Below are 27664 nucleotides of genomic sequence, written 5' to 3'. Positions count from 1 at the left end.
GTAGAGAGGAAGTGCAAGGGGCCATGAGATCCATATGCCCTGACACACAGGGAGGCTCTGCCCTAAGGCACTGCTATGAAGCACAATTTGAAAACTACTCATCTGGTGACTGGTCCTAATTCTTGTGCTTCGCAGGTAGGGATACTGAGGTTCAGAGAGGGTGAATGACCTACTCAAGGTCACGGACATAACAGTGAACTGAGTCCAAGTCTCCCGACTCCTAGTATTCAGTCCATTGTGTCCACATCAAAAAGTACTTCCCCATCTGCTGGATAAAACAGGGTGTTATTGGCATGTAATTCCAAAAACAAAAAAAAGCAGTTTTCCCAAGGTGAAGGTCAAGAAGACCAAAAAAAAAAGGGAAAAACATACTCCTCTATACCCAGACTCAGATACCACCGTGCCCCTAATGATGTACACAGCTCCAGGTACACAAAGTGATCATACAGAACCAACTATATACAGCAACAGGCATTTTTTAAAAAACAAGCTTTATTATTTATATTTTGGCACCATAGTCAGTAATTCACAGAATGGGTCGCTTCAAGCTGTTTAAGATTACCAGGGAAACCCCTCACAAACACACCCCCACATACAACATTTAGAACAGAGGAATAGATTCATGGCCGCCGCCTCTGCACAATGAAGGAGTCTTTTCATAGAGCAAATCTCCACTCTTGTCTGAACAGCCAGACTCCGGATTTTTGTAGTGGCTTTAGTCAGGCAAATCTGTCGTCATCCATTGCTCAGAACATGTAAAGAATTATAAGGCCCTGATTCATTGCTTACAGATGCTCAGCTCAAGTACAATGCTGCAAGCCCCATCTCAACCCATCTTACTTCAAACTGAGAAACAAAGTTTGGTTCGTGCATCCCGAGTCATCCAGGAACCAAATTCCAAAGTGAGAGGATAAATAGTTCTTTATGGTTCAGTATAATATGTGTTAACAGTCCTAATCCCAGACATTAAGCCCTCTCTGATGCAATCTGGGACTTAGTCCGTGTCTATATCAGGCATTTCTTCTGAATTTATAAATACTTCACAAGCTGACTAAGGCAAAACCACCATAACCCAGGCCTGCATGTGAAGATTTGGGCCTCAACTATTAAGTGCTGCTTTACAAGGGACCTCAAGTCTTTGCTCATTCCAGAAACTCTGAAAAGGGGCAGCATGCAGGAAGGGGTTGGGTGTAGGGGAGTGAAAGCAGTGGGTCACTTCAGCTCAGAGTGAAACAGTCAAGGTATTAACCTAATTTCTGAAAGACTTAAGAGACAAAGGAAATAAAGGGTAAGATCAAGTATTAAACTTTTATTCTCATAATTTTTTTTTCTTATTTTCCATAAAAATGAGAAAGGCTAATTTTGTTTACTCTGTCGTGCAGACCTCTTTAAGGAGTCCCCAGATCTATTAAGGCACCTATTAGATTTGTGGCCTATGGAAATCTCCTCTCGTCGTCACAAGGTACAAATACACAAAACACATACTGACATGACTTCTCGCAGGTACAGCTGTCTTCAGCTGCTTTATTATTGCCCCTCTGCGGCACAATGGTGACGGTGGATGCTGGAGCGACATCAGGAACGCCAGAAGGAGGAAGTCAGGAAGCCCTTGGGGACAGGAATCTCCCTGCGCTGCAGACATTTCTGGACGGGCAAAGATAAAGAAGACCAGACGACTCTCTGACGACACTGCTTCCAACACCGGACAGAATGTGGTGCGTAATACATAGTGGAAGATCAGCCATAAAAAAGAACAAAATCATGCCATTTACAGCAACATGAACGGATCTAGAGAGTGTCATACTGACGGAAGTCCGACAAAGACAAATATCATACATTACTTACATGTGGAATCTAATAAAATGGTGCAAATGAACTGATTACAAAACGGAAATTAGAGTCACAGATGAAGAAAACAAACTGTGGTTACCAAGGGGGAAAGGGGAGAGGGATAAACTGGGAGACTGGGACTGACTTATACACACTACTATATATGAAATAGGTAATAAGAACCTTCTGTATAGCACGTGGAACTCTACTCAATACTGTGTAATGACCTATATGGGAAAAGAATCTAAAAAAGAGCGGATATATGTATATGTGCCGACTAAGGTCCGTCTAGTCAAGGCTATGGTTTTTCCAGTGGTCATGTATGGATGTGAGAGTTGGACTGTGAAGAAGGCTGAGGGCCGAGGAATTGAATCTTTTGAACTGCGGTGTTGGAGCAGACTCTTGAGAGTCCCTTGGACTGCAAGGAGATCCAACCAGTCCATTCTGAAGGAGATCAGCCCTGGGATTTCTTTGGAAGGAATGATGCTAAAGCTGAAACTCCAGTACTCTGGCCACCTCATGCGAAGAGTTGACTCATTGGAAAAGACTTTGATGCTGGGAGGGATTGGGGGCAGGAGAAGGGGACAACCAAGGATGAGATGGCTGGATGGCATCACTGACTCGACGGACGCGAGTCTGAGTGAACTCCGGGAGTTGGTGATGGACAGGGAGGCCTGGCGTGCTGTGATTCATGGGGTCGCAGAGTCGGACACAACTGAGCGACTGAACTGAACTGATACCTGATTCACTCTGCTATGCAGAACCAACACAACATTGTATGTAAATTAACTACACTCCAATAAAACTTAGTTTAAAAGGTAAAGGCTGTGGTAAGACCTCTCCTGCATCAGCTGCAGTGGAGGGTAAAGGTCAGGCTGCCCTTGCATCTGTCCCACCCTCGTCTCCACACACTGGCCTCGCCGTTCACTACTGCTGTTTCTCCAACCGAGCTACTGAAGACTGGACATCATCAGGCTGTCTTGGTAGATGTACCACAGGGTTCTCAATGATTTGTCAGAATTCACCTCTTAAACTTTTTTGGCACAGGGAAAAAGGAAAGGAGTCTAACTCTAAGAACAGTCTGTTCTCATGAAGAAAAGTGACCAGTTCCCTAGACCTGAGACTGAGAAAAGAACCTTGGCCAAAACGCAAAAAAAAGTTATCAGTGAGCTAAGATTCATTAAGTATATTTTACATATATTTTATTCTGCACAGGCAGTAAGGACAATGACACACAGAAAAATAATGAAATGGCAGCCCTTAAGGTGAAGAGGGAATGACAAAAAGTAAGGGGGGGGTGGTTTCCTGGTGGCCTAGTGGTTAGGACTCTGTGCTGTCATTGCTGAGGGTCTGGGTTCAACCCCTGGTCGGGGAATGAAGATCCTACAAAACACACAGCATGGCCAAAAAAACGTAGAGTTCAGAAAAATCAAGAGTAAGAGACTGCAATCAGTCTGGAGGGGAGGTCCAAGACTTGTCAGACACAGACACTGGAGGCCAGCAACAGTTTGGGATATGCTGGTCTAAGGGCACCTTACCTCCAAGAACTGCTTGAGGCGTATGAAGGAACCCATCTGCCCTGAGCTTGTGATGGCTTCAATCCTATAGGGAGAGAAAGAAGACAGTACCTATGGTTCACACACATCTTTTGGAGAAGGGTTAGGGACCTGCTCATCTGGAGGAAGTGGCAGAACGAATGATTCCCAGAGATGTCTTCTAGACTTAGAATGCTGTCACTCTGCTAAATGGTCTCAGCACTTTATTTCAGACAAAGGGGTAAAGGAGAAGAGAACACTGTTGCGTCTCAAGGTCTCTATCATCAGGTGAGATGGGTGTTGCCAATGCCTTTCTCCCTTCAGTGAGTTGAGAGGCATGAGAAAGGGCCTTGAAGTTGAATCCCCCAAAAGAGTCAAGCAAACTGGCTGATCAATCAGTTTCACCAACTGATTTACAGAGAGGGTTTGACTCCTTGGCTTCCTTCATGACTGAATGTTGTCACCATCCCAGATTATCTGGGGGAGTTTGGAAAACAAGAGAGTTTCAAATGGGATCTGAATCCAAGATGTTCCTGATTTTTTAAAATTTAGTCAATAATATTTAAGAGAGACTTAGTAGAGTTCAAAAGTGTTTATTCAAATAACAGAGAGGAGAAGGATGGGAGCTGAAGATGTCTCACTCAACACAAGTGCTTCTGAGTGAGTCAGAAACAGTATATGAACTTCCCTGGTGGTACAATGGATGAGTCTGCCTGCCAATGCAGGGGACAGGGGTTTGATCCCTGATCTGGAAAGATTCCACATGCTGCGGAGCAGCTAAGCTCATGCCCTTGGAGCCCGTGCTCCACAACAAGAGAAGCCATCTCCGCAAGAAACCCGCACACCACAATAAAGGAGAGACCCTGCTCAGAACAAATAGAGAAGGCCTGAGCACAGCAACAAAGACTCAGCGCAGCCAAAACAAATAAATAAAATAAAATAAAATTTTTAAAAAAGAAACAGCATGTGACAGCAGCCACGGGCATCTGATTTCATGGGTTTTTACCTACCAAATTCTCTGGTGTCTACTCAACAAGTCTAATACCTGGGGAAGTAGTCCTCTTTGATGAGAAGTATCATCTTCCAGAACTGGACCTGGTACTGCTTCATGAGGGCATTCCCACACACCTAGAGGGGAAGGTGTGCACCATCAGAGCAGGGAATGAAAATGCACACTCAGTCATAAAGGATAATCAGCCCTTTGCCTCTCATTCCTATCAAGAATTTCAGCCACAATGCCATTCAGCCAGCTAAGCAAGGGAATTAAAATCCAACTTTTTTCTGAAGCATTCTCACGTATGGTAATACCTCCATTTAACCAGACTGCCAGGTAGCCAGGTGTTTCAGAGGTCATGACTCAAACTTAACTTACTGTTGATTTTAAAGGAATTAGCATTACTTCGCAACCTTGGTAATCAAGGTAGAAGGAATACCACGTGTTTTCAATGACTCAGGATCAATGTTCATTTACTGTGACTGCAGGAGCTGTCAGGTGAGTAGAAACTGTTGACATTATGGGCCAAGTGGTCTCAGATTTGTTACGGCATGTGCTCCAAGCATTTATTCTTTAAGAACTGTCCCCTTTTCAAAGAAACCCTTATTCTTACCCTAGAATGGGGGCCCCTTATAGGCAGACAGGACTGTATACAGCCTTCTAAATGAGACAGGTACCTGACCCAAGCTGGTTAATCTTATTTCCTCTCCTGTCTATTAGCAATCCCACTGATGGGACACTAGTCCCACTCCACTGTGTGAGCACACTGAGGCTGAGGGATACAGCCCAGGAGCATCTTCTCCACTGTGTGCCGAGCAGCAGAGAAAGGTGGCCTGCAGAGCAAGTGGGGGGCAACCTGCGGGAGGAGAGAACATGAGAAGACCATGCGGTCCCAGAGAGGGGCTGCCTTGGTCCCCGGCGACATTCCAGTTCCTGGTTCCAGGCCCTGGTGGGGTTCAACTGTGCATGCTACCCCCCATTCTCCAAGTGAGTCCCTTCCATATCCCCAAAGCAAATTCCTTTCCATCTGTACTGGGATGTACAGTTTTCTGTTCTTTATAATGACAAAACATCCACACAGAGAAAGGAAAGTATACTGGGAAGAAAAACCCAAAGCTAGCTTTCTCTTGGGGCTTGGGAAAAAATTTGTAACACTGGCTCCTAGTGTTCACCATTAGTCTCTATCTGTCTATTTGTCATGTCATACAGCGGCCCACTGGCGATCTCTTGTGTGATAATTGTACTACGTACCTCTAAGAAGTCAAAGAGGAGAGTAGCTGTCACATCTGACAGGGGCTCCATGTTTAAGATTTGTGCCAACCAGCGCCAACCATGATTTAAGCCATGAGGGTGAGTCTGGGAGCAGAGAGGCTTGGTCAGGATTTAATTTCATTTTATTAAGAGTTCTAAATTGCCAACGTTATCACCCAGCCATTACCAAGGGGACATGAACCCCCTGATCACCTAACCTAAGCACGTACCACAGGGCAGAAACAACAGAGGCCAAACAAATTCTGTTTTAAAATATTGCAACACATTGGGACCCACATATTCTCCATTGGATTCCTTCAACACACAGCTGTCAGCCTCAGTTTCAGGAATCCTACTCTTATAAACATTGCCATTTTATTAATTATTCCTGGTACCTTTAGCACAGCACCTGGGACATAGCAGGTGGACAGTAACAAGTCCTAGATTCAGTCAGCTTATATTCCTTTCTCTTTGGGTTTCCAAGTCCACTAACTTCTCCATCTCTCTAATCTCCATTCCTTGCAAAATGAACTAGGCAGGCAGGTCAAAGCCCTGGCCCTCTGCTGTGGCTCTGACATTGACAAGTGTGTACCATTACAACTTGCTAAGCCTCCGTCTGTCCCTCTGTGAAGTAAGCTACGTAACCTTCGTATGTAATTGGGTCTCTAAGGCATCAATTAGTCTCTGAACAAATGATTCTGATGATCCAAAAGTTTCCTAATAATCAATACCCACTTCTCTAAAGAATACCTACGAAGCAGCGTTATTCTTTAACTTATCATATGATAGGACTGTTCCTCTCAAAGGTCGGTATTTCCTTCAGGTAAGATATACTAACATGGACGCTGGTCCGACCACTCATTATCCATAGTAACCCCTCTCTGCTACCTCTTGTCGGTTTCCATATGGCCACCGGAGCTGGATGATGGCGGCATAGAGACGGATCATCCCAGACATGCGCTTTAGAAAGTTGTCCTGCTGCTCTACTTTGGAATCCTTCACTTGGTAGCCAAGCATCCTATGTGGTAAGAAAAAATTCAGTGTGATAGAGTCAAAGTGAGGGTGACCAATCCATTACTATTTATGGCAGAAGTAACAACATACCATTACATTTAGCATTATTACTAATACATTATTACACATGACTACATCGGTAGATGTAATTCTGCTTACAAAACACTCACATCCATTATCAAATCTGCAACATAAAAACCTTGAGAGGTTAAGTTCCTAGAAGGTAATGAATATTACAACCCCCATTTACAAACAATGAAAAACAATCTTTAAAGAGATGAACAAACTCCCCAGTTTTGAAAATCTATTAATAGTCACAACAAGGGTAAAATTCTAAGATCCCTGGATTCTAAATCCGGAATTCTTTCCGCTGTACTATATTGATTATTGATACTTAAATCCACAAATTCTAAAAGCCACCCAGTTTGCATGAAAGACACTGTATTCTCTGACAGAATGTTCAAGGTACATAAGAGATGCTCTGAGGAGGGGAAATGAATCTCAGTTCTCTCTCTCTTCCTGGGGACAGTAAGGAGAACAACACTTCACCTCTGATAGTCTTCCAAAGCCATTCCCTCTTTGAATGCTGGATAGAAAGGAACAGAGTAAGGACACTTCTTATGCAGGTGAGCCAGGATGAGGGCCCCTACTCTGGGGTGGAGCTCCCAGATCCCAGATGCCACGACCGCGATGGGGAATGCTGCTTCGTGATGGGAGGCCACTTCCTCCTCCCCTTGTTTCTGGGAGCACAGAGGGGGAGAATTTAAGTTAATTTCAAGAAAGCCTTAAAGGCTAGGCACCAGCCTCTTCTTCCCATACCTTTGGCAACAAGGTTTCTCACCACAAATTTCTCTGCCAGTTTGTACTGGACAAAGTCCAGGGCCTGTGGGTTAAGTGTGACAGACACGGAGCGCCCACCAGACTGGACAGCTTTTCCAGAAAGTAGGCTGTGGATCTTGTCAAAGATCTCCTTTAGCTTCGAGCCTGGGACGACAGAGATAGAGTCAGTGATACGATATGACTGCAGTCAATCTATTTTTTTCATCACTGCAATAACAAAGCCTCTGTATAAACCCAGCCCTACAGAAGTTCAGAGCCTAAAGCCAAAATACAGATGCAGAAAAATATATGACAATCAAATACAGGTTGTGGAGGATGCGAAAATACATAGGGTGTGGTATTATTTTGAAGGAATTTATCATTGGTAGAATGAACTAATTCTGAAACCGACACATCAGAGAGATCAATAGTATAAAAATAGGTGCTGAATTGTTCCAGATGCTACGGGTGTGGCTGATGTCCCTAAAGGAGTCACTTGTAACTCCAGGAAAACCTTCTAAAGAATCTCCAATTCACAGGGGCTTTCCCTCCTTCTCTTGGACCTACCTTCCTCCATAGAAGCTATTATTACATTCATATTATAGATCCTATGTGCCCCACCTTCTACACTGGCTAGTTAGATCAGGACGAGTTGAGCTGAGCTGATCAGCCAGTTGACTGAGTCAGTTCCCTGAAGTGGCCAGTTCTGTGACACACACATATGTAAGCAGTGGTGCTGTCATGTGGACCAAAGAACAGCCGTCTACAAAAGGAGAATGAAGTGGGCAGAGGGAAGCCCAAGAGAAGAGAGAAAAGGGTCCTGACATTTCTGGCTCCTCAGATCCAGCCCCACTGCTGCCGTAGAAAACTGATTTATCCTTAGGACAACCCCCTCACTCTACCTATTCCTCCTTCCTTTCCTTTTTTTTGGCTTAAGCAGATATGAATTAGTTTCTATTATTTACAATCAATGTTTGAATGAATACAGCATCTCCAATTTACCTGCCAAGTTCCTAATACCCTGCACCAAGTTCATAATCATTTAAAGAAATGTTTAAAAATCTCAGAAATATCCTCCCCAGACCACTGATTCAGTTTCATTGAAAAAACAGGGAAGAGGGGTCGCACGTTTCTTAGGAATTAAGAGAAAAAGGAAGAAATCAAGAGTTAAATAATGAGATGTCAGAGAAATTTCAAGGCCAACAATCCCCTGAAAACAGAAGCAGAGACTCTAACCTGAGATATTAAAATATGTATGTTTCCATCAAATTTACTCAGCTCACATTCCTGCTAACCTATAACCCTACTATTTCTTTACTGATGGTTTCAGAGGACCCCACTGGCCAAATCCCCATCCAGCCCCTCTCCCTGTGCCCCTCCAATTAGGAAAATCAGATCCCAGCCCGGTGCCTGACATGGCCTCCCACATTCCGTATGCCACAATGGCACCATATCTGTCTTTAAATTCTGCTCCCCATTTAACTACTCGTGGACATGCACCTCTGAAGAGGCAGGAATTAGGTCACCTCTTTCTCAGTCACTCCACACTTACTGAGCACTAACTCTGCAGAATGTCTGTGTCTGACAGGGCTGTAAGCTCTCACAGAGCTTATGATACTGATGGAAACAAAGGGACACAGTTGTGAAATAGGTAGGAAAATCAAGAACAGCAAAACCAGAGCCTAATTAGATACAGACAATGAACCAGAGGAAGCAGTCATGGGGATGACTCCGGGGTTCAGTTAAGGTGACTGCGTAGATAAGGTGCTACTACTGGTTACTTAGAGCAAACCGGAAAAAAGGTGGGCGAGAGGAGGACGATGAGAGGCCAGCTGGGAACACTAAACCTGAGGAAGCTGAGAGATACCTAGGCAGAGCTGCCCTGCAGGTAGCTGGAGCAGGGTAACCTGAAGCTCAGAGGAAAGGAATGACCCAGAGACTGAGCTGGGTGTCATGTGTGCAGAGGTGAAGTTTGAAGCCAGGGGGGTCTTAGAATGAGAACTGCAGGGTGAAAGCACATCCCCAGGACACACCTACCACCCAGGTGGGGGCAGGAGACTGAGGAGCCCACAAAAGAGAAAGATAGGGAGGAGGAGAAGCTGGAAATTAATGTTACCTCAGAAGCCACAAGACTAGAAGTGATAGAGAAGGGAACAGTCAACAGGGCCAAAGGGTAACATGAAGATTAGAAAAGACTGAGAAAACACAAAATCAAAAGAAACAGGTTTTAGAATGTGAGTGACAAGCATGTTTAAGGGGAAAGGAGCGTGTAAAGAAAGTCATTTTGTAGAAAACAGAAGAGCTCTCTCTTGACGGAGATAGAAGGGGATGATAACAAGGCTCCTGAGGCTCATTCAGGGCCAAGGCGGAAGGGGAAGTGTGGGCTGGAAGGGTACTGCATTCTTTGAAACAGGATGGTTTCAAAGCAGGTAAATACAGCTGTGTATTACTGCAATGGGTGGGTTGGGGGGTTGAGGGGGGATCCTGAGGATCTTACACCTGATGTCTCAGTTTTCCAGACGAAGGAGGCAGCAGGGGTGCCTGTGGTCAACTGAGGGGTAAAGACCGAGGACGAACCTGAGCAGAGCAGAGAAAGTGTGGGACGACTGTCTGGTCAACCTTGCCCCTCAATGCCATGGCTATAAAGGAAATGGCACTTTCAATTCTAGAAAGTGATACATATTTACTTATTTAGACCTTGCTTTGTTCCAGAAGGAATTTCAGGCAGCAAAGTGATATGTAAGTTCAGTCACAGAACCTCTCAAAGGCAAGAAGTACAACTTTCCACGCTTTCTAGGTAACAAGTTAATCAAGGGAACCTGGATGGAGGTTAAGTCAGAGCAGCTTCTCAGCTGCACAAGCTCCCCAGCCACGTGGAGGCTTCTACATCTGAGCTCTGTGAAAATGAACCTCTGTTTCTAAAGAAGAAGAAGAGGGGTCTTTCCCTCGTGTGGTTCTTCCTCTCTAAATTTTAGTCTCTCGAGAGACTGAGTAGGCATTCTCAGCATTCTCATGTATTAACAAGCAGGTTTTGAGTCTGGAAAAGCTAACGTTGTAGGACATAAGCGAAGAATGCGGGTCACATCCTAGGCTCCCTAAGGGGTGCTTTCCCCAGTAACTTCCAATCGTAGCTAAGAGTCTTCCTAAATAATTTACTACTAATACATAACTTATTTAAAAAGAAAAGAGTCAAACAAACACATAATGATTACCTTCTACATGCAGAGAGTAAACTAGCCAAGGCACATAGCTTATACACCTGATCCAACAGTCAACATTTGCTCAGACGTAATCTATTTATAGGAACCTTACAGACAAGTGGATTTGGAATCTCAATAAACACTGGTACAATGAGGTGAAAGGCCATGTTCTTAACTCTCTGACCAACCTGCAATGGTAGAGATCTGGCTCACTGGAATGGTGGCAGCCTTCTGGAGGTCCATCTTGATCTTTTTGGCCTGCCAGAGGAAAGCAGTGAGAAGGCCAACAGTGTTTCGAAGAGCTGAGTAGATGCCATTAGGATTAGGGATGTGATGTGACAGGCAAGCTACATTTCTTGGGGCCATGAGGCTGTGGGGGGGGGCACCATCAGGCCCAGAGAATGCCCAACTCCTGTCCCTCCTACCTGACTGTCTCTGCTGCTGCTCAGGCCCTCAAAGGCCAGCACACACCGACTGGAGGCCTCCTGCAGCTGCTGGTACCACTGCATCGTACTGTCTTGCACCTTCACCTGGAGGTCTGAGGAATCAAAGAGACTTCCATAAAAGGAGAATTTACTGAACACTTAATATGAGCCAGGTACTGTTCTAACCAACTTAAGTAAAATTTATTGAATATTTAATATGAGTCAGGTACTGTTCTAATTACTTTATGTATGTATTAACTGCTTTCACTGTCATAATAATCCTATAAGGTACATTCTATCATCTTCATTTTACAGATAAGGAAACAGGCATGGAAAGGTTAGGTAATTCGGCAAAGATACAATGCCAGGAAGTAGAAAAACTAGATTCCCACGGATCTGACTCCAAAAGCAGCATTCTCAACCATTATGCTATATCAATTCCCTCATGTTTAAACATATATTCTGTACACACTTAGCAGCAATATGTGGAATAATATATCTACTAGGATTATGGAGAATTTCAAGTCCTCATGGCAAGTGTTGGAATCTGAAACCAGGCTCCACATCAATCAAAACTGAATGGAAATCATTAAAAGAACCGAATCTTACATTATGTAAAAGTTCTGATAAATTATCCTGTAGCTTAATACAGTATTCAAAACATGTTCTCGCTTCTTTTCACATTCTGAATTACACATCACATTAAAGGACAGTTTCCACACCAAGACCCACCTTCGTTCGGCTTCGCCCCTGGGCCCTGGTTGGGAATGGGGGACTCTTTGTGGGCCTCTGGCCTCTGCTGCATCTGTGACTCTTGCTGCTTTATCCGGGCCTCCTCTTCATCCCGCCTCCTCTTCTCCTCACAGGCCCTGCCGATCTCCTGACGCAAGTTCGAGAGGAGGTCGCGCATTTCCTGCAGCGCTCCCTCAGCCACAGCTTGGTCCTCTACGGTGGGAAAGCCATTCTGTCACAGTGACAGAAGCAGAGCTCAGTGGTTATTTCCTGAGCACCTGAGGTGCTGAATCATACATCACACAAGTCCATGTATTTCTAAACTGGAATTGTGCCAAGGGAGTACCCACAGTCAACATGTTGATACCTACTGCTTTCCTGTTCTCTTAAAGGTAATACGGATTTACCATCACATCCACAGTGCCAAAGGGTAGATCTTTCAATGCTCTCACCAACACTGGGAACCAGCCTGTGTTTTCTAATACCTTTTCCCACTAATAAGTGATATGGCTTTGTGAAGAAACACCCAGTTTTAGATCTGGAGAAGAAAATGTTCAAGTGAGGTAGAAAACAGCTTGCTTGCTTTCTGCTGCAACAACTACTACTGGGGCCATGTGCAAGGGACAGAGAAGCCAATGTGGTGTTCCCATTACACAGCTGAACAGCAAACTACAACAGACGACATGTTATACATCAAGTATATAAAGTTCATATGTTCTTAATGATAGTAAAAAACCAAACCAAAACAAAACCGCAAGTCACTGCAGGAAAATGCTAGGAAAGCAACGCTATACTCTGAAGACTGACCAAAGGAAAGACTCAAATATTTATCCTTCCTTCCCTACATAGACTGTACTTAAGATAGTTTATGGGGAAATTTTCTTTGTAGTACAATTCTAGCTAAAAAGTATGGAAAAATGATAGAAAAACTTAAAATTTACCACCTCTAATGAAATAACAAATATGAGTAACGATCAGCAATGGCTACTAAATCATTAGCTAAAGACTCATTGAAATCTTTAAATTGGAAAACAACACTGACAGTTTCTGAGACCACCAGTTGACCTTAACATCACAGATGGAAAGACCATCAGTACTCTATGCCTCCTAATGTGATTCATTAATAAATACACACCCCCAACTATGAAGTACTGCTGTGGGGGAAAAAAATCTAATGTGATCCGATCAAGCCTCTAGACTATGCTGTCCAGGAAGGCAGCACACATAGCCACACATGGCTCTTTACATTTAAATTAATTAAAAACTTTCTAAAAATTAAAATACATTTCTTCAGTCACACCAGTCACATTGCAAGTGCTCAATGGCTACGTGTAGTTACTACATGGCACAGATATGAATGTTTCCATCATCACAGAGAATTGTTAGCTCTGCCCTAGAGAAAGTTACAAATTCACAGAAATATAGAGAATAAAAGAACATATAAAAATACACCAAAGGGTTAGGGTTAGCAACTGCACTGAAATTTTCAGAATGTAGAAAATTCTGTTCACAACAACCAGATTCTTCAACAATGGCAAAAAAAAAAAAAAAAAAAGAGAGAGAGAGAGAGAGAAGGGAGGGGGAGTCTTGAGATTAAAAGACTTAATTAAGTAACAGACACAGCACACCAAAAAGTTGAATTGAGTATGGATGCTAATTTTCCAATCAGTTATAAAAAACATTATTGAGATAACTGGAGAGATTTGAACACTCACTAGATATTTGTCCATATTGAAGAAATTATTAGTCTTTTAGGTATGCTATTAGTATTTTGGTTATGTTAATATAGAGTTTTAGCTTTCAGAGATACACACTAAAGAACTTTCCAGGTGAAGCAGTATGTCTGAGATTTGCTGTAAACCGTCTGAGGGAAGGGATGCAGGTGGCACCATAGACAAAATGAGACTGCCACGTATGGATTCTTGAGGAAGCTGGGGAATGGGTGCCCAATGTACATTATGCTCTTCTCTCCACTTCTGTGTAGGTTTGATATTTTTCAAAAAGGAGGATAAACAAAAACCAAAGAGAGATTTGAAAGATAACAATAAACTTCTGCCTTAAATGTGATGAATGCTTAAAGTTCTTTCTTTCTACAGCCACACCATGCACCCTGTGGGATCTTAGTTCCCCACCAAGGGACTGAACCTGGGCCCTTGGCAGTGAAAGCACTGAGTCCCAACCACTGGACCACTAGGGAATTTCCAGTGCTTAAAGTTCTTAATATTTAGAATTCATACAAGTTGATTGTTTTAAAACACAAACTCTCATAGAGATATGAACTAAGGACAAAGAACATACAATTCATAAAAGTGTGAACTGGTACAACTTTGGGATGTTAACAGTTCAACAATAAGTGTTTCAATAAATTTGGTATGGTTATGTTGGAAGTTATGCAATTTCATCTGTTCAAATATTTGGGCTTCCATGATAGTTCAGTTGGTAAAAATCTACCTGCAATGCAGTAGACCCTGGTTCAATTCCTGGGTCAGGAAGATCCACTGGAGAAGGGATAGTTTATCTATATTTACGGAATACCTATTACATGTCAATAGCTGTAGTTTTTAACACTGCCTTACAAACACCAAAATATCTGTCATGATTATAGTAATTATGCTTTCAAAATATCATGTTAACTGAAAAAAGCAATATACACTTCTGTAAGGTTTTAATTTTTATCATAAACATGGCAGGTGTCCAGTATATATTAATGAACTAAAGTGTACTGCAATTAGGCAAAACAAATATTTTTTTAACCTAAGGTAAGAAACTATTTATAGAAGCCCAATTAGGGTGGGGAATCTCACTCACTCACTCACACACACACAAACACCCTCTCTGTCAGAGAAGAAATAAATGCACACACACACACACTCTGTCAGAGGAGGAATAAATGCACACGCATGCATGCACACACACACATACTCTGTCAAAAAATAAATGCTAACTGTGGTTATCTCCAGGTAAGAGGATGACAAGTGATAACAAGCAGGTAATATTTTTAAATCACAAAACCATTTTGCTTTTAAAGCTCTTCATTTCAAAGACAGGAGAGAGTGTGTTCCTGAAGCCCCCTCACCTCAGAACTGGATCGGATGATCCCTGAGACAAGACTGCACAGCTGGTTGCCTCGGGTCCGGAAGGCAGACAGGTCGACCTGGAGCAGGTCCCTGTGCTGATCCGAGGCGTCCAGCTGCTGGCTGAGGTGCAGCACCTCCTCCTGCAGGGCGTAGAGGCCGCGAAGGCGGGCCTGGCCTTCTTCCTTCCGGAGCCGCTCCTGCTCCTCTTGCTTCAGGCGCTGCTGCTCTGCTTCCCGCAGCTTCAGGTTGAGGATCTACAGAAAGGACTGTCAAGTTAAGGGGCTCCTGGGACTTCTCCTTCTACATTCCTCTAGTCCCACACAGACTGCCTGTTCTCACAGATGGGCCCCAAGTCAGCCACAGAGCGGCGTGACAGGGGCTGGGTCCTCTATGACTGCCAGACAGTGAACACCCACACGGACTCTCCTGGGCACTGACCTTCGCTCTGTGACGATGCTCAGCTTTCAGCTTCTCTTGCTGCCCCAGGGCTTCTCTGGAGCTGAACGAAAAATGGAGGGAGGAACAGTCAGGGATGCTTCCTAAAATTGTTCTGCCTCTCCTAAAAGCTTCCTCTCTTTGATTTGCATTGGTCATTGTTCCAAGGTTGAACCTTTTTCTAGGTTATAAGCTTCTCTGGCTATTTTATTTTGGCATGTAAGGACTCAGATTCTTCCCTCTGGGTTTTATGTTGGGAAAGAGCTCTGGTTGACCATGCTGACATTCCCCTTGTAATTCAGGGAGACTCACCTCTTCTCCATTACTTCCCGTAAGTCCTGGAATTCCTTATGATGTTTCAGTTCCTTTCGTTCATCAAACCGCTTCAGCTGTTCAGATGCCATCTCAGAAAGGGCCCGCACCTTCTTCTCCTGCTCCTCCTGCCACTGCCTCAGGCCCTCCTGCAAAGGGTCAGTACCTGCTCTCTGGAGCGCCATTATATCCTACTCATCTACCCCTGTGAGATGCCCTCCCATCAGGCTTTAACCCCATCAAAGATACTCCAGGGCATGGAATCATCTTCCTACTTCTCAAAATCTTTGCTTGAGTCACCTGTCTCCTTTGGGTCAATCTTTTAATTCAGCTGTTGTGGAAAGCTTTCCAATTTGCTCCATACTCTTCCTGTCACTCCAGCATAAGCTAAGAATGGATGGGATTTTACCAATATATTATCAAATAGCCCTGCACTTTTAACTTTCCATCCTGCGCATTCTTTTTTTTTTGCCACGCCCTGTGGCTTGTGGGATCTTAGCTCTCCCACCGGGGATCAAACCTGGGTTCTCGGCAGTGAAGGCAGGGTGTCCTGACAACCAGACTGCCAGGGAATTTCCATCCTGTGTATTCTGATGAGGGCTACAGGGTCATCTAAAGAAATTCATATTCTAATTCTATAACTATGCTATTCCTATCTCACTCCTTTCCATAAGTTATTATCTCTGCCTAGATTCTTTCCCTCTTTCTTCACTTAGGAACATCCCTTTCTTATATACCTAAAGGTACCAGGTATTTCATTTATTATTCACAAGAGTAAGGCAATTAGACATTTTAACTATCAAAATTTAAAGTGTACATATCCTCTGACACTTGTTCCATTTTATGAACTTGTCCTGAGGAAATACTTGCCTATGTGTACAATGATATATGCATAAGGATGTTCATTATAGCCCTGTTGATAATGGCAATGAATTTGAAACAATTTAGATCAACAGGGAAATAAGTATAATAGGTCATACTAGAGAATACTCCGTAGTCTTTAAAGAGAATGACACACTATATAATATATATATATATATGCATGGAAATACATCAAAACATACTGTTAATAGATATCAAGCTATGCTATTCGGAAACTTATTTTGCAGCATGAGGGAGATTATCGGCAGTGAAAAACTTTCTACTTAGGTCTGGAAGACAGCAAGTCCATGGACAAGTGATGACTGACACAGCAGAGCTGAGAAAACCTGAACACACACAAACACTCTGTCTCTCTCTAACCATTTCTCACCATCTCCACTGCTACATCCTTGAATCTAAGCAATCATCATCCTTTTTCATCCAGTGTCAAAGTGACGGCTTCGGTAAGTGTTGCTCTCTCTTACTCAGACTAGAAGAGCCTTCTAACTATATTTCACTCATTTCTCTTGCTTACTTCTGCCTCTCCCTCCAGCAAATAAACTCTATGGATTGTGTCTCCTTTGTTTATTGTTTTATCTAGACCTACATTCTAAAGGAGATCAGTCCTGGGTGTTCATTGGAAGGACTGATGCTGAAGCTGAAACTCCAATACTTTGGCTACTTCATGCGAAGAGTTGACTCACTGGAAAAGACCCTGATGCTGGGAGGGATTGGGGGCAGGAGGAGAAGGGGACGACAGAGGATGAGACGGCTGGATGGCATCACCGACTTGATGGACATGAGTCTGAGTAAACTCCGGGAATTGGTGATGGACAGGGAGGCCTGGGGTCGCAAGAGTCAGACACGACTGAGTGACTGAACTGAATTGAGAACAAAAGTGCTCAATAAATATTTGGTGATTCCATGAATAAACAGATGAGGGTAGGTGCTAGAATTTCACTTTATAAACTCACCTATCAGTAAAAATTTTTACAAAAGCATGCATTGTTTTTCTAATAAAAAAAGTAGTCACCTGAAAGTATCACAACATTGTTAATCGGCTATACCCTAGTACAAAATAGAAATTTAGAAAAATAAACATTAAAATAGTGTTATCCTTTTTTCAAGAAGCTGTTAAGGTCCATCTCCTCAGTATAACCTTATCTGACAATGCAGATCATCTTCAAATTCTGGAAAAGTAAATGGAAGCCAGGAAAGTCTCAGTAATCTTCCTACAGTCACAGGTAAAATAGAAGAGCTAGGACCTGAAACCAGTTTTGACTTCAGAGAGTTTACTCGTGACTGTTACATTATAACTATCTCCCTAACTGAAATGAAGCCACTAGTAGGTGGGATACAATGATCAGCATATGGTGGACATTCTTAGTCCCTGAGCAATTGCGTTTGAATGTGGCTCCCTAGGGTTAATGTCAAGCCTGTCTTACTTCATGGGTTACTTACTGCTCCTTTCATTCTGTGCACCAGCTCATACATTCGGATGCAGCCTTCCACTTTCATCCCCCGGGGGGACTGAAGTACCATAGGTTCTGTATGTGGAGACTCATGTTTGTCCTGTATAGACAGAAGATGGAAAAATTAAGCTTTCAAGATGGTCAAGTTGGTATTACTCTGTCTAAACAAAAGCCACATCCCTGCTTACAATCAGCAACCAATAACAACAAAACATTTAGGTTAGAACCAAGGTGCTTTTTGTGATATTGACCTTATTCTAATTGTTCTCCTTAGCAAATTAAGTGGGTGTTTTTGCTTTGGACAGGTTTTTTTTTTTGTTATTTTTTTGCTTGCTTCTTTATTTTGATATGCCCAGTGTATTTCCCCCCTTTTTTCCTTTTCTAATAAGTGTCCATTTTTGCTGGGGTGGGTTGGACAGAGAAACCCCAGCCCACATTGCCAGTTCATCCATGCCCCCTAGCCTCAAGGGTCAGTAGGCATGAGATCAGCCCAGCAATCAGAATACCCTATCCCTCTGTACCCAGTGTCTACTTTAGGAATGAGGCTTATGACTTAAGCCAGAGTCTACCTCCAAACTTTTCTTTTATATATACATAATTTCATTTATTTATTTTTAGTTGATTGATGACTGCTTTACAAACTTCTGAACTTTTCCGATGGAGCTATTTTGGACGGCTTTCTCTTCTTCTGGGGATGCTAACCTAAGAAGGTATCTGTCTAGGGCTGACATCCTGCCACACAGTCTATCTGAAAGATGAAATCAAGAAGTTACACAGAACTGAGAGAAGAGAAGCAAAGCCCCGTGTTTGATTTACTGGATCAAGTCAGAAATAACATCAAAGAGAGACAAGCAGAAAATAGATCCTCCAGATCTAACTGATTCCACATTCCTAGACTTCTTGGTTATATGAGCTATTAAATTTCTCTCCTGACCCCCTTGTTTCGTTTAAGCTAGTTTAAACTAGGTTTTCTGTTACTTAAATATCAGAAATTCCTAATGATACAATTTGTTATTTAAAGCCATCCAAAACTTTACTTAAACCTTCAGAATTATGGAATTTTATACCTGGAGAATTTTATACCCTCAACAATTTAGTCCAGCACCAGACTTACAGATGAAGAAACTGAGGGAAGGAGGGAAGAAACTGTAGGGAAAGAGGCATCTTCCCTCAGATGCCTGTCTGAAGGTATGCCGCAATACTGGCATGATCAGAACTAGAAACTGCTGCCTCTGAGAAGCGGCTCACAGAAACTTTTTTTCATCTCGAAATAATTATAATCCAAAGAAAGTTGCAAAAAATGTACAGGGAGGCTCATGCACTCTATATTTACCCAGTTTCCTCAAATAGTAACATCTTTCATAAATACAGCAAAATATCAAAAACAGTAAACTGATGGTACAAGTCACATAACTTGTTCAGATTTCACCAGTTCTGATTTGGGTATATGTAGTTTTATGCCATTTTGTCTTATGTATAACCATGATTATAAAGGGCAGAACTGTTCACCACAGGGATCCACGGTGCCACACCTTTACATCTCTTACCTGTTCTCCAACTCTATAATGACAGTATTTCAACAACCTTAAATAAACGGAACCACATGGCACAAAATCTTTTTTCTTTTGGCTGCTCCATGTAGGATCTTAATTCTCCAACCAGGGATCAAACCTGCATCCCCTGCACTGGAAGCCTTCATCCTAGTTTTAATTTGCATTTCCTTTAATGGCTAATGACTGAACATATTTTCGCGTACTTATTTTGTCACCTGTATATTGCCTCAGGTGAAAATGTCTGTTCATATCCTTTGGTCATTTTCTAAGTTTCTGTTTAACCTTTGAGAGTTTTAAAAATATACTCTAGATATATAGACCTTTGTCAGACATGTGATTTGCAACTATTTTCTTCCAGTCACGAGTTTATTATTTTTCTACTGAGAATTTTGTTTTAAATATTTACTTATTTATTTGGCTGTGCAGAGTCTTGCAGCATGTGGGATCTAGTTCCCTGACCAGGGATCAAACCCAGCCCCTCTGAACTGTGAGGAGTTTTAGTCACTGGACAATCAGGAAAGTCCCAAGGTGTTTTATTTGATGAGGTCCAATGTATTAATTTTTCCTTTTATGGATTTAGTTTTTAGTGTCAAATCTAAAAACCCTTCAACTGGCCCTAGGTTCTGATTATGTTTTTTCCTCCTAAAGTCTCATAGTTTTACATTTTGCGTTAATTTTTATATAAGTTATGAGGTTTAGGTTGAAGTTCATTTTTGCACCTATGATGTTCAATTGCTAGATTTAAAGCCTAGTATTTTAAAGATGAGGTACAAAATATAAACTAAAAAGTAAACTTTTTTTTTTTTTTTAAATTTTAAAATCTTTAATTCTTACATGCGTTCCCAAACATGAACTTCTTATGCATGGAATCATGCAGTCTTTCATAATATGAATAACCATCTCTGTCTTGTATTACTTTTTAGGATTATTATTTACTGTACAATAAACTGTTACTTATTGCAAATAACTCTCACAAAGACATTTCCCCAAAGAAGTTATACAAATGGCTAATAAGAACATGAAAATATGCACCACATCGCTAATCATTAGGGAAATGCAAATCAAAACCATAAGGAGATATACTTCTTCCCCACTAGGATGGATACTATGGGGGGAAAAAAAACCAACAGTAAATAACAAATATTAGCAAAGGTATGGTGAAATTGAAACCCTTGTGCACTGCTAGTAGCAATAAAATGGTACAGCTCCTGTGGAAAACAATACGATGGGTCCTCAAAACTTTAAACACAGAATTACCACATGATCCATCAATTCCACTTCTGGGTACATACCCCAAAGAAGTGAAAACAGCTACTCAAACTAATAGATGTACATGCATGTTCATAGAGGTACTAATCACCAACAGCCAAAAGGTGGAAGCAATCCAAATGTTCAGTAACAGATGAATACAGCGGAATATTATTTAGCCTTAAAAGGAAGGAAATTCTAACACATGCTACAACATGGATGAACCCCTGAAGACAGTATGCTAAGTGAAATAAACCAGTCACAAAATGACATATATGATTCCACTTATATGAAGTATGTAGAATTGTCAAATTCATGATGGTTTTTAGAGACTGGGGATGGGAGGAAATCAGGAGTTACTGATTAATGAGTATTCTTAGTTTGGGATGATGAAAAAGTTCTGGAGATAGAAGTGGTGATGGTTATACAACACTATGAATGTGCTTAATGTCACTGAATTGTGACATTCAGCTCAGTTCAGTTCAGTCGCTCAGTCGTGTCCAACTCTCTGCGACCCCATGAATTGTAGCACACCAGGCCTCCCTGTCCATGACCAACTCCTGGAGTTCACTCAGACTCACGTCCATCGAGTCAGTAATGCCATCCAGCCATCTCATCCTCTGTCGTCCCCTTCTCCTCCTGCCCCCAATCCCTCCCAGCATCAGAGTCTTTTCCAATGAGTCAACTCTTCGCATGAGGTGGCCAAAGTACTGGAGCTTCAGCTTTAGCATCATTCCTTCCAAAGAAATCCCAGGGTTGATCTCCTTCAGAACGGACTGGTTGGATCTCCTTGCAGTCCAAGGGACTCTCAAGAGTCTTCTCCAACACCACAGTTCAAAAGCATCAATTCTTCGGCGCTCAGCCTTCCTCACAGTCCAACTCTCACAGCCATACATGACCACAGGAAAAACCATAGCCTTGACTAGACGGACCTTAGTAGGCAAAGTAATGTCTCTGCTTTTGAATATGCTATCTAGGTTGGTCACACCTTTTCTTCCAAGGAGTAAGCGTCTTTTAATTTCATGGCTGCAGTCACCATCTGCAGTGATTTTGGAGCCCCCAAAAATAAAGTCTGACACTGTTTCCACTGTTTCCCCATCTATTTCCCATGAAGTGATGGGACCAGATGCCATGATCTTCGTTTTCTGAATGTTGAGCTTTAAGCCAACTTTTTCACTCTCCTCTTTCACTTTCATCAAGAGGCTTTTTAGCTCCTCTTCACTTTCTGCCATAAGGGTGGTGTCATCTGCATATCTGAGGTTATTGATATTTCTCCCGGCAAGCTTGATTCCAGCTTGTGTTTCTTCCAGTCCAGCGTTTCTCATGATGTACTCTGCATATAAGTTAAATAAGCAGGGTGACAATATACAGCCTTGATGTACTCCTTTTCCTATTTGGAACCAGTCTGCTGTTCCATGTCCAGTTCTAACTGTTGCTTCCTGACCTGCATACAGATTTCTCAAGAGGCAGGTCAGGTGGTCTGGTATTGCCATCTCTTTCAGAATTTTCCACAGTTTATTGTGATCCACACAGTCAAAGGCTTTGGCATAGTCAATAAAGCAGAAATAGATGTTTTTCTGGAACTCTCTTCCTTTTTCCATGATCCAGCGGATGTTCGCAATTTGATCTCTGGTTCCTCTGCCTTTTCTAAAACCAGCTTGAACATCAGAAGTTCACGGTTCACGTACTGCTGAAGCCTGGCTTGGAGAATTTTGAGCATTACTTTACTAGCATGTGAGATGAGTGCAACTGTGTGGTAGTTTGAGCATTCTTTGTTGAAAATGGTTAAATGGTAAATTTTATGTCATGAATATTTTGCTAATTAAAAAAAAACGTTTGCACCCTTTTATCTTTGATGCTTGTTATTAGGGCATTTATTTTAAGACAGCTAGAAGATATACTTCAAGATAAAGAGAAAGATCTCTGCAGAAAATTTTTCAGAAGAGTATCTTTAAAAGCAATGAAATGGAAAAACATACATTCTAAATAAAAGGAATAGTTCAATAAATTACAGGATATTACATATCCTGTAAGTAGATATTTACAAAGGTGGAAATAACATAAACAAATAATTCAAATAGCTTGCAAACAAAGTAGAGTCAGGAAGGAAAATTAGAACACGAAAGTACACATACAATTTAATTATGCAAAGGTATAAGGATGCAGGCTTATGAGACTGGAAAGGAGTACCCGCTGACTGAAATGATGAGATCATAGGGAGATTTAACTTCTTCCTTTTGATGCAATGTTTTCAGTAACCAAAAATTTTCAGTGAGTATGAACAAAAAGAACTTTTGTCTTTTGGAACCCAAACATGAAAAATATAATCTCTACCTTTCTAAAGAGCTGCCTAGTCTTATTCTGCTGACACAAAAACCTTGCAAAAGCAAAATAATGCTATAATGCATTATTTTAGTTTAGAAGGCTTTTCTTCTTTATATTCTTAGGCCAAATACTACTTCCTATATCTTACTTTGATCCAGAAAGGATTCAATGCTGCGTATAAAGAACATAAATATAATAACAAGCACAAATTAAGTCAGAAAACATATTAAACAGAATGAGGCAGATATATAGAGACAGAGACAGGAAATGAATCATCTGTAAGATATATTGTCAAGTGGAAAAACATAAACCAATGAAAACAAACAGGATACACAATAGTTTATTCTAGCAACTTTGTTTAAAAAGAAAGAAAAAAAAAACAGAAATTAAGAAAAAGAAGTACACACGGGAACCTCTCTGACCACCCAGTGGTTAAGACTCTGCGCTCCCAATCTAGGGGGCAAGTGTTTGATCCGTGGTCAGAAAACTAAGATTCCACATGCCACAGTGTGGTCAAACAGATTAATTAAAAAAAAAAAAACAATTACCAAAAAGAAAATACATATGTTCTTACATATCTGTACTTATTCAAACTAATTCTGGAAACAGGAAGAAAGAGAAGAGCAAAGCACAGCACAGCATCAATAGCAATTTGTTTTTAAGTGGGAGAACTATCTTATCCTCTGTTGCCCCCTCCTCCTCTTGCCCTCAATGGAGATGACAGAAGATGAGACGGTTAGATGGCAAACTCAATGGACATGAGTTTGACCAAACTCCAGGAGATAGTGAAGGACAGGGAAGCCTGGCGTGCTACAGTTCATGGGACTGCCGAGTCGGACACAACTCAGCGACTGGACAGCAATAACAACAAGTAAGAGAAACAAAGGCAGGAACAAAATCAAACCAAAAAGGTACAGACTCATTTGGAACCAATGATAAGGTTAAGAGCAAGTATAAAATTTACTCAGTCTTCCAGCAGACAACAACAAAAAGGGAGACCTTAAGAGTTAAACAAATGTAATGCTTATGAGAAAAAACAATCTAACTGCTCAAGAAATTAACCACTATTCTTGGTACTAAGAGAAGAATTTCTCTCTCTGGTCTTCATAAAAAGATGTGGTAAACACTGTTCCTACAAATAGCTACATGAAGAAGCAGCAATCATTACTTTCTCAGAGTAAAGTTATTGTAGTATGACAATGATATTATAAGTAGACACTTCAACTTTGCAGCCACCATTGTCTTCTGTCCTAAGCTGAGTAAAAACCTTACCTTGGTTCCATTTGATATTGCTGAGGAGACTGGTGAGAAGGCAGGGTTTCTGAGAGGAGATCTGGGAACAGATGAAGGCTGGTTGAGGGCTGAAGTAGACACAGAGGATGCTGATGTCTCAGAGGGAGGTGCGTTCTTTTGTATGTGGGGCAGGACATGATCTACTACCCATCCGGAATAAGAAGACAGCTTGGGAAGAGACATACATTCTTGTAAAACATCCTAGAAGACAAGAAAAAGGTTAAGTCCAACTTGCATGTTAACTGATCTAAGCAATCAAAAAATAATTTTGTCCTTATAATCCACTATATGTTTTACTGAAAACTTAAGGAGTCCTAATAAGCATTAATATATACATACATACGAAGACCCAAAGTAGCTGTATTAACAATCAGAGATGAAAAGAAAGTACAGTAGTTTCGTGATAATGATCTTGACTACTATCTTTTTAGAGTATCAGACTAAACAATCCTAACTGTAGAAAAAGGAACAGTTCACAAAGATGGTCGTTAAAGTAGACCTGAAAGCAATCTAAAACGTTGGAATGAAAAAGAACACATGAGGAATTTTGAAGTAAACTATGGCATACACACACGAGTTTGAGTGAACTCCAGGAGTTAGTGATCGACAGGGAGGCCTGGCATGCTGCGATTCTTGGGGTCGAAAAGAGTCGGACGTGACTGAACTGAACTGATGGCATACACACTCAGTGAATATTAGTCATTTAAAAGTGCTGACTGTGAATTCTCTGTAAGATTTAATTTTTTCCAGTTTTACTGAAAAACAGACATACGTCACTATAAAAGTTAAGGTGTAAATATGATGGTTTGATTTACATAGATTATAAAATTATTAAATAGATTCAGCTAACATCCATCTTATCACATGAGTGCACGCGTGCCAAGTCGGTTCAGTCGTGTGCAACTCTTTGTGACCCTACGGACTGTAGCCTGGTAGGCTCCTCTGTCCATGGGATTCTCCATGCAAGAATACTGGAGTGGGCTGCTGTGTTCTCCTCTAGGAGATCTTCCCGACCCAGAGACCGAACCCACATCTCTTACACCTGCACTGGCAGGTGGGTTCTTTACCACTAGTGCCACCTGGAAAGCCCATCTTCTCATACAGGTAAAATCAAAAGAAAGAAAAAAGGACTCTCAACATGTACTCTCTTCACTTTCTTATATATGGTATAGCTGTGTTAGCTACAGTCATCAAATTGTATCTTACATCCCTAGTACCTTTCTTTTTGGATGCCATTTCAAAAGGTGTTTTTTTGTTTACTTTACGTTTCTGATGTTTCATTGTTAGTGTAAAGAAATGCAACAGATTTGTGAGTGTTCATCTTGTATCCTGCTCCCCTGCTAAATTCATTTATCAGTTCAAGCAGTTCTTGGGTGGAGTCTTTAGGGTTTTTTACATACAGTATCATGGCAGCTGTATATAGTGACAATTTTACCTCTTCCCTTCCAATTTGGATACCTTTTTATTTTTTCTTGTCTAACTGCTGTAGCCAAGACTTACAATACTATATTGGACAGAAGTGGTGAGAATGGGCATCGCTGTCTCGTTCCAGATTTTAGTAGGAAGTTTTTCAGCTTTTTACAACTATCGAGTATTGTGCTGGCATGCGAGTACGTCATAAGTAGCTTTTATTATGTTAAGATATGTTCCTTCTACACACACTTTGGTAAGAATAGATTTTTGTCATGAATGGATGTTGAATTTGAGTCAACAACTTCCTCCTCATTCTTTACACCAAAATAAATTCCAGAAGCAATGCTTCAAATGTAAAAATAAAACCACACACACAAAAAACACCATAAAACAGAAAAAAATTTTAACTGACAAACTAGAAAAAAATATGCAATATATAACTCAAATAAAGTAATATTATTATCCCTAATACTTAAAGAACTTACAAACTACTGGCAAAACCCCAACAAGAAAATGAGCAAAATGAGCCTAAGAGATATATACAGGCAATTCAAAAATAAAGATATAAAATTGTCTCTTAACACCATTTGGGCCCATCACAGAAAAGGTTGATTAAGGGAGAAGTCGCCAATAAATGCTAAGAGTGGAGGTTTGACAAAATACTAACTAGGTACAAAGGGAAAATGATGAATTTTAAGTGGAAATATCTGGCAGATACCATTCTGATCAACTGATAAGTGTAAGCATCACAAGTGCTGGGATGGACTGAAGCATTTATGTGCTACGGATTTAAGTTACTGAGAATACCTCATCATTTCTGCGTTATTTGTGCCAAGAATGCATAACCTGAGTAGACATCGAACAGATTCATGATAGAACTCATCCTACAGAATGTAAGGTATATATAGTCTTTAAAAGTGTCAAAGACAAGAGAAATGCTTTAGAAGTGCCATATATTTCCGTTTGAAGAGACTTCATATCTGTAGCTAGATTACGAGCAACTCGGGAAAAGGCTATGCCTTAAATATCGCGACATTCCCCACCTGCGCGGTCTATTACAGGGTTTAGCACATTAGATGCAGCGACCACGCCCCCATTGTTTCCAGGTGTGCCCGATGTCATCTAAAAATTTGGTCAGGGTAAGAGGAGAAGGGCGCGCGCCAGAGGAAGAGACGGTTGGATGGCATCACTGACTCAATGCACATGAGTCTGAGCAAGCTCCGGGAGATAGTGAAGGACAGGGAAGCCTGGGGTGCTGTCGTCGCCGAGTCAGGCATGAGTGAGCGACTGAACCACCACCACCAACCGTATACCGCTCAATCCGCATCTCCCAACACAAGAGACGCGCAGTGATAAACTGACCCTGAGAGGCCAGGGCTGCTTTGACAACCAGAGCGGAGGCACCTAACTTCGGAAGCGGGGAGCAATGAAGCCTTCAGAGAAGAGCATTTCTGAAGGGGAGCGCCTGAGAGGCTAGAATAGTGGTGAGAGACAGAGCAGAAACTCTAGGACATGGCGACGCACACACAGGAACCAAGAAGCGGACGCGTGTTGTAACAAAGAACGCAGGGGCTCCTCGGAGGAGGGCTTGACAAAGGTTAAGGAAGGGCAGAGGCCCCTGACGAGCGGCGGGTGGGACCGCCGCCCGCTTAGGGGCCACTGCTCACCTCACCCCGCAGCAGCCAATCGCGGTCGTAGCAGAGGCGACCTTTGTCGGAACTGCGCAGAGCCTGCAGAGTTTCCCAGCAGCGACCCTCAGAAGGCATGGCTTGCCCAGCTAGATCTTTAGACGAGCCGCTTGTGACAAAACAAGTCCTCGAATCAGCCGCCCGGAAACAGGCCCTAGCTTCCGCTTCCGGGGCGCACAGGTAGGAG

At 41.9% G+C, this 27664-nt stretch overlaps 1 protein-coding gene across 2 annotated transcripts; it reads right to left on the bottom strand.

Moving 5' to 3' along the window:
* On the bottom strand, nucleotides 473-27664 carry GLE1 (GLE1, RNA export mediator). 2 transcript variants are annotated; one of them, XM_013967945.2, is made up of 16 exons: nucleotides 27457-27664; nucleotides 24356-24577; nucleotides 17947-18057; nucleotides 15625-15773; nucleotides 15316-15376; nucleotides 14877-15131; nucleotides 11801-12032; nucleotides 11069-11181; nucleotides 10832-10901; nucleotides 7466-7608; nucleotides 7174-7364; nucleotides 6499-6628; nucleotides 5611-5715; nucleotides 4411-4493; nucleotides 3369-3432; nucleotides 473-1689 (listed from the first exon to the last, which is right to left on the bottom strand). In XM_013967945.2, the coding sequence occupies exons 1-16, from the start codon at nucleotides 27553-27555 to the stop codon at nucleotides 1576-1578; spliced, it is 2142 nt and encodes a 713-aa protein (XP_013823399.1). In that variant the 5' UTR covers nucleotides 27556-27664; the 3' UTR covers nucleotides 473-1575. The 2 variants fall into 2 exon arrangements, with proteins under 2 accessions (XP_013823399.1, XP_005687255.1); XM_005687198.3 differs by having other exon boundaries at nucleotides 473-1644.

The sequence above is a fragment of the Capra hircus genome, chromosome 11 (genome assembly GCF_001704415.2).
Source record: "Capra hircus breed San Clemente chromosome 11, ASM170441v1, whole genome shotgun sequence".
NCBI lineage: Eukaryota > Metazoa > Chordata > Mammalia > Artiodactyla > Bovidae > Capra > Capra hircus.
The sequence above is the reverse complement of the archived record's forward strand: the minus strand, read 5'-3'. Positions and strand labels throughout refer to the sequence as shown.